Raw genomic sequence first — 16715 nt, forward strand, 5'->3', positions numbered from 1 at the left:
CAAAACTGATGTTCTCTGTGCAATAAATGTCTAGGAGTTAAGAGCACATTCATTCAAGCCACTGATAGGTTTTGTACATAGAAGTTTTCACCATCTGCTACAAGGAAGGATTCATGAAAAAAAATCTATTCAATTTTCATCAGGATTTGCCCATTTCGCACCTTCTGGATTGAACACACGCACTTAGATGCAGACATTTCCAAGCTTTGAGTTTGATTTGAAACCAAATGTGGTGTAGTGAGAGCCAGTGTGGTAGAGTGAGGTACTAGAATTCCGCTGCACTGGGTTCTATTCCTCACTCAGCTATGGAGCTCTCTGGGTGACTTTGGGCCAGTCACAGGCTCTCAGCAAGGCTGATGTAAGGATAGGATTGGGAGAAGGAGAATTATGTATACTGCACTGAGTTTCTTGGAAGGAAAAAGTGTGGGATATAACATAATAAATAAATAAAATGGCATATATTTGAAAAACACAAAGAAAATGTATATTTATTTTTAAAAGGCATACATATATACTTTAATCAATAGGAGAAGAATGTATACATTTCAAAAATGGGCACAATTGATGCATACATTTGGGAAAAGACTCTCATGTGGATTTTCATGCAAAAATCAAAAAAGCAAAGCTTGCAACCTGATATGGATACAAGTTGGAAGGAAATTCAAGATGGAATTTAGAAAACTCAAGTAAGCTCAAGTTTTGCTGATCTGCACATCCCTAGCTATGCCTGGAAAATGTTATTCCTCCACTCCCCCTCAGTGGGAAAACTCACTGGCAAACTTTCTAAATCACCAGGATTAAAATGTGGAGTTCCATAAGAAGCCAGACAGCCCTGCTTCAGAGGCCAGATCCATCTCACCCCCCTCCCCACCACCCATAAAGTCCTAAGAAGGTTGGGCCTCTTGTAATAAAGGCAACAGCTTCTCCCTGGCACTCTGAACGTTCATTGGGAGATCATCAGACTGTCTGTCAGATGGTTCCCTCTCTGCAGCTAAGACTCCAGACCACGTCCATGGGCATCTTCAGGGTGGTTTGCCAAGTTGCCGCTTAGTTGCCAATGGCTACCAACAATAAACTCCTTTCATCTGCTCTTCAAATAAGAGTTGTTTGTTTGGGCTGCATTCTGTAGGTTTTAGCATCCATTCTAAATACTTGAATTGTTTTATTAAATTATAATTACCCTATTAACTTGATATTGTGTGAAATATATGAATGTTTTGTATACTGCCTATGGAATCAGTCTTTGACAAGGCAATATGTAGATTATAAAATGCGAATCTAAAGTACAGGAAAAGGTGACAGAAACAGCTTCCTTCCTGTCCACTAGCTTCCTTCCTCCGATTATGTCTATGCCAGAAGCAGGTGCTTAAATTACTAGAGGAAAATGCAGATAAGCTCAGAGAGGGCTTCTGATTTGGCAGGTATCTTGCCTGGCTAATTCATATGGCACAGTACAAGAATGCACAGTACTTTGTTGTTTCTAGGGAAGCTGTCAGAGTACTTTAAGTGAGCATGGCAAAGTAGAATTCATTTCAAACAGTGACTTGGCAATGCAGAGTATTTGGCAGACAGTTTGATACACAGGAAAACTTAATGGAGAACACAGGAATACTTAGGCTGCACTGACAGGACGCAGCCCCTTGCAGTGCTTGATTTAAGCCAGTGAACACTCACCAGTTGTTCTGCTCTTGCTTCCAAGTCATTAGCAAAGGACAAGAGATCCACTTTGGTAACACTCTTATTGATCTGTACAAAGAGAAACAAAATCCCAAAGCAGCACCATTTAGAGGCTGTGGCTTTTCATGTTCTGGTACTAAGCAACACTGTTCCAAATTAAAATTGAAGACACTCTTTGCAGTTATAAATAGAAAGAGATCCATAGTGACCTCATTTGAGGGGATGCAATTTTGAGCTCTCTCTCTGCATTAGGAATAGTCAGATTATTTAGTCTGATCATTATTACTCAATGCAGAGACACCTCATGCAGGAAGCTGTTGGAAAGAAGTATACAAGAAACTTCAATTCAACGATTGACATATTTCTGATGGCATGCTAGCTGTTCTCTCAAGGCACTATTCCATTACTCCCATTTCGAGAATGATGGTTTCAAAGGCTTAAAATGTTGTCCTTACTTATAATTTGGAATGGATACATTTGGAAAAGTAGTTCTGACTTCCTTCCCCACATAGCTATGTGCTTACAACAAAATTAAACAACCATTAGTAAATATATACAGATTTCTACAGTATTTTGTTTAACACAAAACACACATCTCAGTGTCAATTAACTGTGACTGAATTTTAAACAACGATCTGAGTCATGTGTCTTACCTCTGACAGGTACGCTGCAAAGTTTATTTCATTTATTCCTGAAGAGCTGAAATTTATCAGATTCTCCTTTCCAATTTCATCCAACAAAACTATACTGCTTAGATCAATATTAATATGCTTGATTTTAAGTGATACATCTTCTGCATACTATGAAAGGAAAAAGCAGAAGCAAACAATTCTCACCAAATTTTCACTATAAATGATTTTAAAATATTACAATGGCAAGTCATTAGTCTGCATTGTCAGCCATGTGTGCGTGCGTGTGCACACACATGCGCACACACAGAGGGGGAGAGAGAGAGCACATGAGCTCATGCAGGAGAATTGTGGCAGTGGATTGTACTATTCCCCTCAAAGAGTTTTATTGATTTTTAAATATTGATTTTATTAAAATAAGTCATAAACTGCCCTTCATCCTTACAGATACCAGGACAGCATACAATGAAGTACCCATATAAATGAAAATAAATAACAATACAATCATCAAAGCAATTGAGAAGGAGCCAGTACAAGTAAGACAAACAACCCACCTTAAAAGGCTGAGGCAAACAGAACTATTTTAACAAGGGACCAGAAGGGTTGCAAAGTATTGAAGGCACTTGGAGGGGCTTGTTCCCTGCAAATCTTAAGATAAGCACAGACAGATACAGGAAGAGAGGCCCCCTGTCTCAGACCATTTAGGGGTCTAAAAGTAGACACCTGCACCTTTACCTGGGCTTGAAAATAAATGGGTACTAGTAAAGGTAATGCATAACTGATGTCATATGATTACATTTGACCAGCTAAATGTTTTGGCAACTGCATTCTGCACTGAAGCTTCTGTGTCATCTTCAAGAAAGCCCCACATACGCTGTATTACAGTAATTCAATCAGGAAGTTCTGAAAGCATGGACCACTGTGGACAGGTCATGGTTAGTGAATTCAGTAGAGCTGCTCAGAAGGAAGTCTGAGCCACCAAAGCATCAAGTGGCAAACATCAAGGACTACCCAATATCTTTTCCTTCTAGAAAAGGTTGCATAACCAATTCCTGGACCTACCCTGTCTCTCTGTCTTGTTAGGATTCACCTTCACTTTACTGGCCCTCATCCAGTTCATTACCAAGGCCAGAAAAAATCGGCACTTGCACAGCCTCCCCTGATTCGTGATGGGAGAGGATTTAAGGGTCATCCACACATTGATGGTATTCCGAACTCTCTGAGCACTTTACTTATGATGGCTTCATATATGTGCTGAAAAATAGGGGGCAATGTCATACTGTCTCCATACTTTTGGAACTGTTGGATCCAAAAGTTCAAAAGCCATGGAGTCAAGCAATGCCTTCCGAAAATGATTTGGACCAGCACTGCACAATGCCAGGAACAGGACTATTATATTACCATGCCTGCAGAATTCCCCCATTTGCAAAACTGATCTAACAAGATACCATGACCAGTGGTATCAGAAGTGACCAAGAGGTCAAGGAGAACCAATGGAGTATGTGGTCCCTTCAATCTTCTCCTTCAAAGACAATTAATACTGCACAAAACCAGGGCCTAAAACCTTATTAAACTGGATTTTAAAAGCTGTCTTGAGGGCAGGCACAGAAAAAAACATTCTGAAATAATAAAATATTACCACTTTGAGTCTGCAGGCAAGGAATACATTTTTAAAGTTTCCCTTGATATAAATAAATACTGCCTGCATGAGGAAAACTAGCATTTGAGAGAAAAAGGTGAAGCTAGAATACTGCTGTACTTGTCTTCTACTAACATGGACTTTCTTTAATATAGGAGAGCACTCAAAATGTACTTTTTCCCTATAACAGTGTACCATGGTATACCAGACCGTTCTACCTCTAGGCTCTACCACCTCTTTTTGTTGCATGTGGAAGTGTACCCAGTGTTCACTGAGGTTCCGGTAATACAGGCCCAGGGAATGCAAACAAAGGAATACTTTCAATGGTTTCACATTATAGCCATCTTGATGCAGTAAAGCTGCACAGTCCAGCAGATTCTGCATGTGCTGTGTGCAGCCAGCCACTGCCAGACTGTTCTGCAAGCATATGCTGTTCCCTGCTTCCCAACTCTTATGTATAGGCTAGGGTAGAACAGGAACATCCCAAAGCCATCGGGAAAACACACAGCAGCCTCGGAATGGTTTCTTCTTCACTACAGAATCCAGGACAAAGCATGCACTGACAAGCTACATTTTCCCACTTGACATGGCAAGCTAGAAAACAAAGGGGATGTGGGAAGGAGAAACACAATTGCTTTGGTCACTGGTGTGTGACATGCACTGAAGATGAAGAGGGAAAGGGTGTATCTGTTGAATTCTCCCCAGTTTGTCAGCAGTTTCCACTACCAGTATCCATTTGAACTGCTTTAAGTGTATGGGCCTACAGGCATGGATTTCAGTGACTATGTCATTCCCTAATAAGCAGTAGTGGTTGTGTCCTTCCTGGACAGTTGATCTGAGAAGGGGTTCTAGGAGACTTCTGTTCTACTCCATGGCCTTTGGAGCATGGAGCACTAGAAAGTTCTATCTTGCCTCCCATGTCTCTTAATGCCTTCATCAAACCACAGAGTGAAGTCTTCTGGAGGCTTGACCTGAATTGTCAAAAGTATGCAAAGAGGGCATTCAACTCCACTTGTTGTTTCCAAGAGGAATCACTGAAGTAACAAACTGGTGTCTGGAATCTGTTTGGGAGTGAATAGGGTGAAAAGCTGTAACTTAATCAAGAGAAGACAAGAGAGGTACATTTTGTAATATGGGTGTGATTGTCCAGCCTGTTCTCAAAACAGTCCTGATAAGGAACCTCAAATACAGCCTAGGAGTACTTCTTGACACAGAACTTTCATTGGATGCTCAGGTAGAATCAGTGGCAAAGAATAAATTTTACTTATACCACCTTGTATACGAGCACCTTTTCTAAACAAATGACCTGCCCTCATTTATCCATGTTTCAGTTACCTCCAGATCAGATTACAACAATGACCTCTATGGGAGGCTCTTTAAAGATAGTCTTCAAAGTCCAGCTGGTTCAAAATATGGCCACCAAATTGCTGTATGAAACGAAGATTAAGGTATATTACACTGGTCATCTGTGCTGGATGCCTACTGTTTTCCAGATTCAATTTAAAGTGATGACTTAGCTTTAAAAGCTCTACATGATTTACATAAGGGAGGATAAGGCTATCCACAGCTATAGTCCTGATGGCTATTGAGCAGTATGGAAATAGAAATAATAATAAGCACATATTCTATGTACACCAGTTGCTGAGAGGCTTGGGCAGGTGCTGTTGCACTCATATCTTGCTTGTGGGATCCTGTAGGGAGCCAGTTGGCTACTATATAAACAGAAAGCTGGACTGGATGGACCACTGGTGTGATCCAGCAGGGTTCTTACATTCTTATTACCATCTGCTCCTATCTGAATATAGCAAAATACCACCACCCCCCATTCAAAAAGGTAGGTATCTGCAAGATTAGAATTATCCCAAGATTAGCATAAGCATCACCTCTCCATGTCGTGAGCGGAGCTGGCTAGAACTGGGGGTCAGACTAGATGGCCCTTGCTCTGTTTGTATGTTTCTAACTTGCTGGCTCAGTGGAACCAGAAGGCTGAGTGCCCATTGTGGGGAAAAGTAGGGGTAGCGGAGAGGAAGAATGAAGCACAGCCCTGGAAAAGGGCCTGGCTGACTGGCCAGGAATCTCAACAGAAGCATCCCACATTGCAACCTTTTGTTGTAGGGTCCTCAAAATTCTAATGGCAAAAAAGGATACATTATTACGGGTATATAAGAAGCCATTCTTGGAGTTTTAGCTAAACAAACAAAATGCAAAATGAAGACTGCATACATGAAACACTAAAGTCACTCACACCCAAAACCTAAATTGACTTACCATACTAACATTCAGAATTTCATGAATATTGAAGAGGTTTTCTAGATGGAGTGTGGTATAAATGCCTTTGTTTTCCTTGCAGTCACTAAAGATACATGTAAAGTATACATCAACAAGGGAATCAATTTTAGATGGCAAAAATACCCATTAGAAATTTATATGTAGTTGAATAAGCCAATCTGGTCAGTTTTTCAGAAATAATAATTTCCTAAATGCAAAGGACTTTGAACTATTTCCATATGGTCAAGGAATCCTACTTGTGTTACATACATCAGTGCCCCACACAACAAAAAAATCTCTTTTGAAATATAGGAATTTGAAAAGCAACTCGTGACATGGCATGGAGGCCTGCCATTCAAAGGCAAAATACAAAAAAATAATTGCATTGTGCATACAAGGACTTGGGAGTATTTAAAGTCGCTCTGTAGAGTCCAGTTAGTAATGGCTAATTCTGATGAGTTATTTATGTGGCAAAGTTTGTATGATTAATGAACTAGGACTTAAATCCAAAAATAATAAATTCCCTACCAGTCACTCAGTGAAACTGAGAAAAGGAAACATGAATCTTGGTTTCCTTGAAGGATTTGTCACTGGCTGCCCATGACCTTGGAGTCCACTATTATGAAAAAGGAACTTGCAGGATGGATCTTTCTAACCAAGCTTAACTTCTCACGATAAGGGAAGGTACTGAAACCAGCAATGTCCAGTTAAAATAGATGTCATCTGAACGTGAACCTTTCACACTGCTTGTGAGTCGTGAACCTCTGGGGGTTACTGTAATTGCTGATAATTCTGTATTATTTTTACCTTTAAATCCCACCCCATAGCCCAAAGGGATCTCTGGGTGGTTTACAGTAACATACAATAAAAGCAACATCAATAAAACAAGTAATAGTACCATAAGAACAATCTATAAAGTACACAGATCTGACAGTTAATGGCAGAAAAGGAAAATAAAGCTTGAAACAAATCAGAAATAAAAGCAATGTTAAAAACACAATTTAGTTACAATATTGCAAATGTATCTCCACTTTTTACTTTCCAAAGGAAAAATAATTTCAAGATATGCCCTTCTATTAACAGGCATCATTTTGTGCTTTAGAAACTGTCACCTTTGTTGACTTTCTGATATATGTAAATCTTACTATAAATGGTTGACTCAATAACATGACAGGCAAATCCATTACCATTTTGTATAGCCAGCTAAGAGTCTTAAAAACATGAACTAGCCCAAGCTCCAATTACTGATGTTCACTCCCTCATTAAAGGTGAAGACTGCAGACCTGAACAAAACTAGATTGCTGAAATCAGGGGAATTTAAGCCGTTGAGACCACATACAGCATGACACCCCAAGTAAACACAACTCCTGTTAAATGCTTTGGAGCGTCTTTCTAGACATCCAAGCGGGTTAATTCCCTTGCTCGGCAAGACTTGTCCTCATGCCACTTCGATTTCACACAGCACAGCATTCTAGTTTTGTGCTTGCATGCCCTGGTATCATATGCAAACACATCATACTTATGGTCTCAGCTGATGTATTTTCATATTGCAAGGCCCCTCACAACCCAAAACTGGTTAGGAATGAATGCATGAGAACAGCAGGGCACTCATCACAATCTGCTTGCTACTGCAATTCTGTGTAGTTTACAACTTTCAACAAAACATCTGAATACCATGAAATTCTGAAAAAGCTCCCTGAATCCTTGTGTCTGACAGCGGAAGCAAGCAAGCAGGCAGGCACTCATGCGTCTATATACACCCTAAGACGACAGCCCATTCCCCCCTCTGAAAGAGTCAGAAACAAAACAACCATCCTAAGCAAATGGACTGGCACTTGCTTCCAGTTGATCAGATCTTACAGCAGAGCACACTGGATCTTCACTGGATAACTGAAGCAATGCACACAATTTAGAATTCCAAATAAAACATAACTACAATGGCTTACATGAGACTATATGAAAGAGTTACCTGTAAACCTTTTCAAATGTCAAGTCAATATTGGGATTTTTTAAAACGATGCCTGAAAGATAATGTTTCCAGTGCTTATTCAACAAGTAGGGAGTGTCCAATACCTAGAACACAATAAAACAAAGAGTTCAAGAGTTCAGGTTCACATAGAAAATCAGTCACTGAGTCAAAATTACTTTCACTTCTGTTTGTAAACAGTTCTTCTAAACTTTTTTTTTTAGAGCACTAATAATGAGGTATTATTTCTGAGGGCAGAAGGAAATGCAATATCCTCTTATGTATTTGTGCTGTACCACAATGCCACCTAGAGCTTATGTAGCAGAACACAGGAAAGAAACTACTCCCCATGTAGATCTCAATTCTGCAATGAAACCAAGAGCAGATAAACATCCTTATGCTGAAACACACCTTAAAACATTCGAGTCTAGCTCTATTTTATCAGACTTCCATGTTTAACAAATCACTCACATGTGTGTAAATTACAGACCTCAGCTGGTACTGTTGTGTTATTTTAATTATTTTATTAATGAGGCTGCGCTGGAACGAATACTGAACCTACGGAGGCAAAGTTATGCACTATAACTAACCAGGGGTATGAGGGAGGCAGAATAAGGAATATAGGACACTGCTTTATATCAGGCCACACTATTTGGGCAGAGCTAATATAGTGCAGTGGCTATGATATTGAGCTTGGATCAGTAAATCCCCCATTCAGATTTCACCTCTTTTGGGAACAACTAGATCTTCCTTAATCCCATTCACCCACCTGTAAAATTGCTATGACAATGACAATAAAACAGTAAGATGACAACAAGATCTACCATATGAGCTTTCCATAAAAACAACAAGGTAATATACACTAAGGATTCAACCAAGGAAAACTGCTTAAAGGCAAAGTACAGAAAACTTTTGAATGCTACACTAAGGCATAACACTGATTTTAACATCTGGAGGGAGATACATGCTTTCTTGATCACTCAATGCCTTTGCTCTGGAGAACCTTACCTTGAATAAATTCTTATCTTCATATGGCTCACAAATGAGCTTCTCCACATTTCCACCCGTAATGAAAGTGACCACTACTGTTAGCATCAAAACCCAGGAGAAGAGGAAACTGAATCCAACTCCACTGGAAAAAAGTTAAGCAAACAATACAACTAATGAGTTAGGAGCCATCTGAACCAAACTAACTATAATTCACTTACTGAAATAACAAAATCAGACGAAATAATATAAGCAAATGAAATATAAATCAATTCCCTCTACAAAACAATCATTTTATAAGCCCACTGTCAGAAAAACATATGCATGTGTGTTGCTTATCTAAACAGGCACAGACTGGATAAGAGTAACAGTCCATCCTGCAAAATGGCGGCAATGAATGGCATTTTATACTTCCAAGAGGAAAACACAGCTTTTGAGTCACATTCAAAGAACTGTTCTTTTGTCTATCCAAGAGGTGGGCTAAGCATGAAAATATATTCTGAAGAATAGTTAAAAAGTCCTCCTCCTCCTCCTGAACTTCAGATGGATTTTGAAAGGCCTGCTTCAAACAGGCTGCATTTTAGAGAGTGCAGTGCAGGGCAATTTTTATATTGTAATTAGCATTACCTTTTTGAAGTTTACAATTCCCAAGCTGGTTTAAAAATACTTGCTTGTTAGCAAAGCTGGACTCATCATGCTAACATTGTTTAATAATCTTCTCTCTCCTAGAAAAATTAGCCACATCAGCTGCTTAAATTAACCCACTACAGAGTTCTTTTAATTGTATCTTTTCTTAGCCCTCTGTGTCTGTCTAAGATCTTTTGCACAAAGTATGTGTCTTTGTATCTGATATGAAGAGAATTTCCTCTATAATTTTTAGGGCACTGATATCAGTTCCCCAAAGGATCAGTACCATTTGCTTTAAACATCTTTCTCAACCATTTAATGTCCTGCCATTGGAAGAATTTTATGGCACTCCAAAGCTTATTCTGAACTTTACTTGGTCCCAAGAAATATTTTAAAAAAACTCCCCTTTAGGTGTAGTTTCCTAGATTTATTTCATCTGTGAAGCCCTCTTAATTAGGTGAAATTCTGAGGAAATGAGCACTCACGCCATTAGGAAATTCCCTCCAGTGTTGGAGATGCAGCCTCTTGTTGTGGGTGTGGCATTTTTGTCATAACCACAGGTGCCACATAACAGTCCCAGATAGTAAAATATAAGGATCAGGATCACCATGCAGCAGAGAATTAAGCAACCCAGCCACCTAAGCAAATAAATAATAAGGCAGTTACAGAATCAAAATGTTTGGCATGGTGCAAATTAACACTTGAGATCAAGGACAAGAAACAACAAATGGGAAAACAGCTGAAGACCCAATGAAATTTTGAAAAAAGATACACAAAAATATAAGAATTGACATGCCTTTTCCCATTTGTCAACTCCTTTGATTTGTAAATGATATAATAAAGACTGAACTTGTCCTGCCCCACCAGGGCCCACTTTCCCATCAACAAGACTGTATGAGTGTGTGTTTGTGAGAAAGAGGGTGCACGTGCATGCTTGGGAAAAGAATGAGGACTTGTGATCTTGGCTAAACCAAGATCAAAATCAAAGGCTGCAGTTTAATTTGTCTGAGCCTTTTATTCAACAGATATAAGATTATAATGTCTAGTCATGTTTTTCTCAGATTTCACAACAATTTTATGAGATTTGCCATTTTATCTCTTACAGCATGGCCACTGTCCAACACTGTGTCGAAGTGTTGACACGTCTGCCTGGAGCTTCCTTTACTTTAAATGTTCAAAACTACATTTATTTGCCAAAACACTTCTACACAATCACTCTGTCTATTTTGTGAGGTCCTAAACGGCAGGAATACACTCTAAAATAAAATGGCAGAAAGAATGCTGCATTCAGCCAAAATGTAGTCAACAGAACCAGATCAATGTTCTACTTCATATTGAATGCTGTAATTTGGGAGCAAAGGCAAAAGATGCACCATCTTAGTCTGTACTGCTTTGTAACTCTAGAATTCATCTGCTGTTTTAGATCCAAACTTGGAAGCCTGTGATCCAAACTCAGGGTGACTGAAGCATTATTTGTTGCATTAATCTTACCAAGTTTGCCACTGATCATTGTTTCACAGGGAATGCGCAGCACAATTATTATAGGCTCTATATTTGGAGGTTCATAGGAATAGAAGACTAAAGCATGATTTAATGTGCTATCAGAGGTGGATGCACTGCCAAAATACTTCTGTGAGGAAGGTTGTATTGTTCTTGGCTACACATGTTTAAAAATGTTCTATAGCTGACTACTTGGTTCAAATTTACTGTCCTTTATTGGTCCATTTCTTTGAAAGACAATTTTTTTTTAAAACAGGAGGCATCTTGCAGAGAGTCAGTTCAGCACAGGATAATAAGTCAGTGGACATGAATGTGCCCAGTGACATCTATATTTTACTAGTTCCAGTTAAGTCAAAGGCTTGTGATTGAGTCAGAGAACTGGTGGAGCTGGTGAATGCCCACAGCCAGAATTTTACAAGGGGCAGAATTCTATTATCATTATCATCATCATCATCATTATTATTACTATTATTAGCCATTGCCACCGCCGCTCTCTCTCATTCAAACATATATCAGTGTTTGCAGTCAGTCTCTATAGCAAAAGAAGTGAGGGAAAAAGGGTCCAGAATGTAGAACTCAGAGATGTATGTTCTGCAGGAGTGAAAGTCCTCAGTGATAATTTATCTTCAATGATAAATTGTTAACATTAACATTTATATAACTGCATTATTTGCTAAAAAGTCATTAAGGTGAGTCCAGAAACTTACATGTATCAATGACGCAATCTATTGGATTGCATCCTACATAATTTAAACAAGCCTAATTAAAAGTTGTGTTTTCACAAATAACTATTGGCTTCCAGTTATGAAGGCTTTCCCCCTTCAACAGCACCGTGACATTTCAGATCCTTATATAAAGGGAACACTTGATTTTAATCTTATCCTCAATCTCATATACAAATATAATTTAGGAATTCATAAACTGTTATGGAAAGCAGGCTGAAATATATAAAATGCAGCTAAATGCAGAGAGTCCCTTTCTCCAAAGAGCTCTGCTTGGCGTACCCATTTTGTTTTCCCAGCCTGTGACACTGAGAGACTGGCACATACCCAAGACTCCATGGTTGAAAGGACATGAACCCCAAAATGTTTAACAGATGGGTAATCAAGAAACTAGAAAAAAGCAAGAACAAACATGACAAATTCTACAACTGGACAAGTACAGAAGCATCTGTCCTCCTTCTCTTGATGCTTCATGTATTGTTTCATTCCTCCTTTTCATATCACCCCTTATTTCTTTAACATTCACTACAAACATACAGCAGATTGAGGTACATGAACCAGGACCGGGCCAAGACATTTTTTGCCTAAGGCAGAGCAACATATGCTACCAACACTGCCTGCCCTCAAAGTCAAGGTACATAGTACCCAAGGCCAGTCAAGTCGCTCTGGCACCTGAGGAAAAAGAATCCCAGTAGTGCCTCTCATTTCCCAGGAGGTAAATATGCAGTGGTAAATTAAAGAGCTGATGATGTGATGCCCTTTGTTCAGACTGCAGAAAAGCTCCCCATTTCTGCTAGACTTTGAGCTGGTACTAGAATGAACTGCATTACTTGTGATTGCAACAAATGATCCTATTTTTAATGCTCACCTACATAATTTGCTTTCAGTAAGAAAATCAACACAGCAGGCTAGAACATCTCTTTCTGATGTGATAGTTTTCTATTAAAGTAGCTTCTAACATGGAAGAAGATTGAAAAGAATCCTAAAAGCTGAAGCAGGACAGTACATTCTATCACCTCACTGTATAAATCATGTATTAGTAAATATAAATCATATCTTCTTTGGCCATCTCTAGGAAATAAAGCTACAGGTTATGAGGCTGGGAAGTTCAGCTGAAGTTGATCCTTGTTTTCTCTTGGGCCAGTGTTGGTAAACATGGGTTTATGTGGGCTAATAAAACTTGGACACATCATAAGAATGCAAGACTCCCTGGAGAAGACAATCATGCTAGGGAAAGAGAAAGGAAGACCAAATTAGAGATGGATTGACTTTCTAAAGGAAACCAAAGCCTTGAATTTGGAACAGGTAAGCAGGGATTCATGGATAGGTCATTTGGAGGGCTTTAATCCAAGGATTGCCCTAAATCAGAGATGGCTTGATGGCACAGGTTGAGCAGGCTAGTAACTCAGACTTATTTGGCTGATTGAGCTTTCTTTCCTCAAGAGGCCATATTCATATATGCTAATTTCCTTCCACCAGATTTTATTCTCTCTACTAACCTCTTTGTGTCTCGTTTATGTCTAGGCAAAGATTTCTAATTTAACTCCTTCTATTCTGCACCTCGAAACAGATACAAAATATTGCAGCCATGCAATTGTGGCACAGGCTTGGAGGCAGGCCAACAGCTCCAGTTTAACTGCAGTCTCTACTATAACAAGATGCTTTCCCTGATCGTACATGGGATGCACTACTGATCAGAAGGCACTCGGCAACTATTCTGTCTTAGTCTAATGGATTTTCTACAGGAAAAACTGAGAAGCAGCACTGCAAAACAACAGAGTGGCAGTAGAAAACACTGGCATCTGGATCCTCTATAAAATTCTGTGATGGTATGATAAAAGCCTCATCTGGAAGAAACCGTGTTCACTAGTTGATGTCAGGGGTAACAGTTTACTGCTGTTAATTTTCAGTGAAGCACATTACTTGCAAAGGGGCCTTTGTGCATTAATATCAAAATAGTATGCACATACCTGTAAAAATCATACTGCTCCACTAATGGAAAATAATCTTGAACGTACGTCTCACTCTGCGTAAGATAGATAGTGAAGTCTGATAGTACCTTCTGGATGGGAAGCATTTTAGTAAAGGCTGTGATATTTGAACCAACAGCTTCCAGTACATTTTTAATATCTGAAAGAAATAGGTGTGTTTATATGACATGTTGCACAGGATAAAATTATTTACAGCATGCTAACAAAAGGGCTTATGAGACTGCAGCAATAAGTAGCAAAATGAAGAGAAGCATGAAGCTGGTAAAAGCAAGCCACAAATACAATTTCAATGTAAGATGGCATTTTAATGCACACACTTACACACACAAAGGGAGTGCTTAAATTAAAAGTTCGTGCATACTGGTGTTAGCCAGCATTTTCTACTGCTGGGTGCTTATTTTAATGAAACAATGACCTAGTTGTCCCCAAGATGGGAAACCTTCTTCAGCTTTTCAGACTCCAAACTGGTGTTCACATGATGAAATACTCCTACATATATAATATGCAAATCTTTTTTGTAGGGGAACAGAAAGACCCCACCTGCATTCTGAAGTGGTACAACCCAGATTCATATTTGTCACTTCAGTAGGAGCCAGATCAATGGCATTTTTTGAGATAGTTCATAAAATCATATGGCTAAAACTTTGGGACCAGATTTGTTGTTTCACCTCTTACTTTTAGGAATGGGCTTCTATCTGGTTCACCCCAGTAGGAATGTGGCATGAACAGAGTTGTACCATGTTTACCACAATGTAATCTCTTTCTGAAGGACCATCCAATAATAAAAAACCTGTTCAAACACAGTATAGCCATCTTTAGCCATTCCTTTCTCCACACAGTACAGAAAGTCACTGTACGTTGAGATCTCTACTTAGAAATCACTAGTATTCAAGGCATACAGAATGGGCACAAGCCCCATTGGAGACAAAAGAACCTAATACTTTGCTCCTTTAAACACCTTTTAACTTCAATGGGAACTATGCAAGAGACATACTTGATGTTATACTTAAACAGCAGTAACAAAGATTCTAAGAACTACGTAATGCAACTTTAAAGGGAAAACATCAACATGCAAAAGAAATATGGTATCCCCTATTAAAACTTTGTGTGATGGGAGGAATGAGCAATCATGACTTTCAATATGCATTTAAATAGTTTCAAATTAAAAATCCCAACAATGTGTTAACATATGTCCAAATAAATGGAATATTGAGTTTTTCATCTGGTATCTGCTAAATTTAGAGTCCCCACATGAAATTTAAGGGTTTCCCCCCATCATCAGATATACTGCATTTCTTTCCATCAAGATAACTTGCCATACTCTCTTTATTTGAAAAATAAAACTGAAGTATTTGGGAAGCCCTCTCACTTCTTTGAATACTGTACACTGAAGTACTTATAAGCACAGGATGCGATTCAGAGCAATCATGAGGACAGACACTTAAACAGAAGCACAACAAGTTGTTCATCCACAGTAGATCAGCTTCCCATTGTATACAACGCCGACAAATATCAATTAGTCAACAGCACTGATTCAACTGTTAGTCTCCAGGAAGAGTGGTACTTTATATATATATATTTACTGAATGTTCATTCATCACTGCTCTGAGGACTGAGGTAGATCAACATTACCCATTATTGGCTTTCCCCTGTTTTAATCAGTCATTCTGAAAATGATACAGAACATTTCTTGTCACCAGAAGGAATTGTTTTAAATTGAATAAGATAAGGCTACTTCCAAACTGATCATACATGCTCTGTCTTCTGTATGAAATATGTCTGTCTTCAGGCAGAGCTGAGCACTCGAGTCCCACTGAACTCAACAGAAAGGAGTTAAGCATCTGCTTAATTCTTTCCATGGAGACAATGGGGCTTCAGTGGACTTAGTTTTGTCTCCTATTCAGGTACTGAAGCAAGAAGAAAATAAAAGATTAGTGCATATTAATAGTTAAACATTTAAATTAGAAATAAATGGTTTTCTACTGAACTTCTCTCAGTCTGAAAGATTAAGTCATTTTGTAGAAACTTTGATGAGTTTATAAATGAATCACACAGTTTGCCATATGTTTACATACATAATGTGTATTGTGGTTTGCAAACTTACAAGGTACAGCTGCTTATATTGGTAGAACAGGTCCATAATGCAAGAATAAAAATTAAGATAGGTTAATAAACATTTTCTCACTCGATGTCCAACTGACAGCAACCAATCCATATCCAACTGACAGCAACTAATGAGTTGGCAAGTTTTATAATGATCAATGACTTAGTTCTGAACTGCTTAGGAGTTATGAAAAACAAATTATAGGCAGTAACCTATTAGCATTTGTGCTAACCATATGACACTGCACCAGCATCACTGACTTCTAGTACAATGCCAGTAGCATTGATTTATATGCTGGTATTAAATGGGAATGCTTGGAAAGCCTTGAGGCAGCTGTCTCATTATTCAGATCTCAAATTCCAGACCTCTTATGGATGACAATCCATTCCAAGGATAAAAAGAGCCCTTTCCTTGGGAAAGGAGAATGAATTAGCAGGTGACAGAAGAATCCAACGACTAGAGGGCCCTAGGGGACCACCATCCACCAGCAAACTGATGTACACTGTTGGGGGGGGGGGTCTCTTCATTGCTTACTACTCCATTGGCCTCCTCCAAGTGTAACAGTGGCTTCTGCCCTCATGGGGAGGGAAGAGCATCTGCTGGGG

The 16715-nt window shown here is 39.0% G+C and overlaps 1 protein-coding gene across 1 annotated transcript in view; it reads right to left on the reverse strand.

The window, feature by feature from the left end:
• PROM1 (prominin 1) overlaps positions 1–16715 on the reverse strand; it is an 86130-nt gene that overhangs the window by 21351 nt on the left and 48064 nt on the right. Inside the window, exons 10-16 of the mRNA XM_044418365.1 lie at positions 13986–14145; positions 10279–10431; positions 9188–9311; positions 8183–8286; positions 6214–6298; positions 2331–2477; positions 1675–1746 (exon numbers count right to left, since the gene is read on the reverse strand). Coding sequence (XP_044274300.1) covers positions 1675–1746; positions 2331–2477; positions 6214–6298; positions 8183–8286; positions 9188–9311; positions 10279–10431; positions 13986–14145 — 845 coding nt within the window. The remainder of the gene's footprint in view (positions 1–1674; positions 1747–2330; positions 2478–6213; positions 6299–8182; positions 8287–9187; positions 9312–10278; positions 10432–13985; positions 14146–16715) is intronic.

Source organism: Varanus komodoensis, unplaced genomic scaffold (genome assembly GCF_004798865.1).
Source record: "Varanus komodoensis strain SLA01 unplaced genomic scaffold, ASM479886v1 scaffold9, whole genome shotgun sequence".
In the NCBI taxonomy this organism is placed as follows: Eukaryota; Metazoa; Chordata; class Lepidosauria; order Squamata; family Varanidae; genus Varanus; species Varanus komodoensis.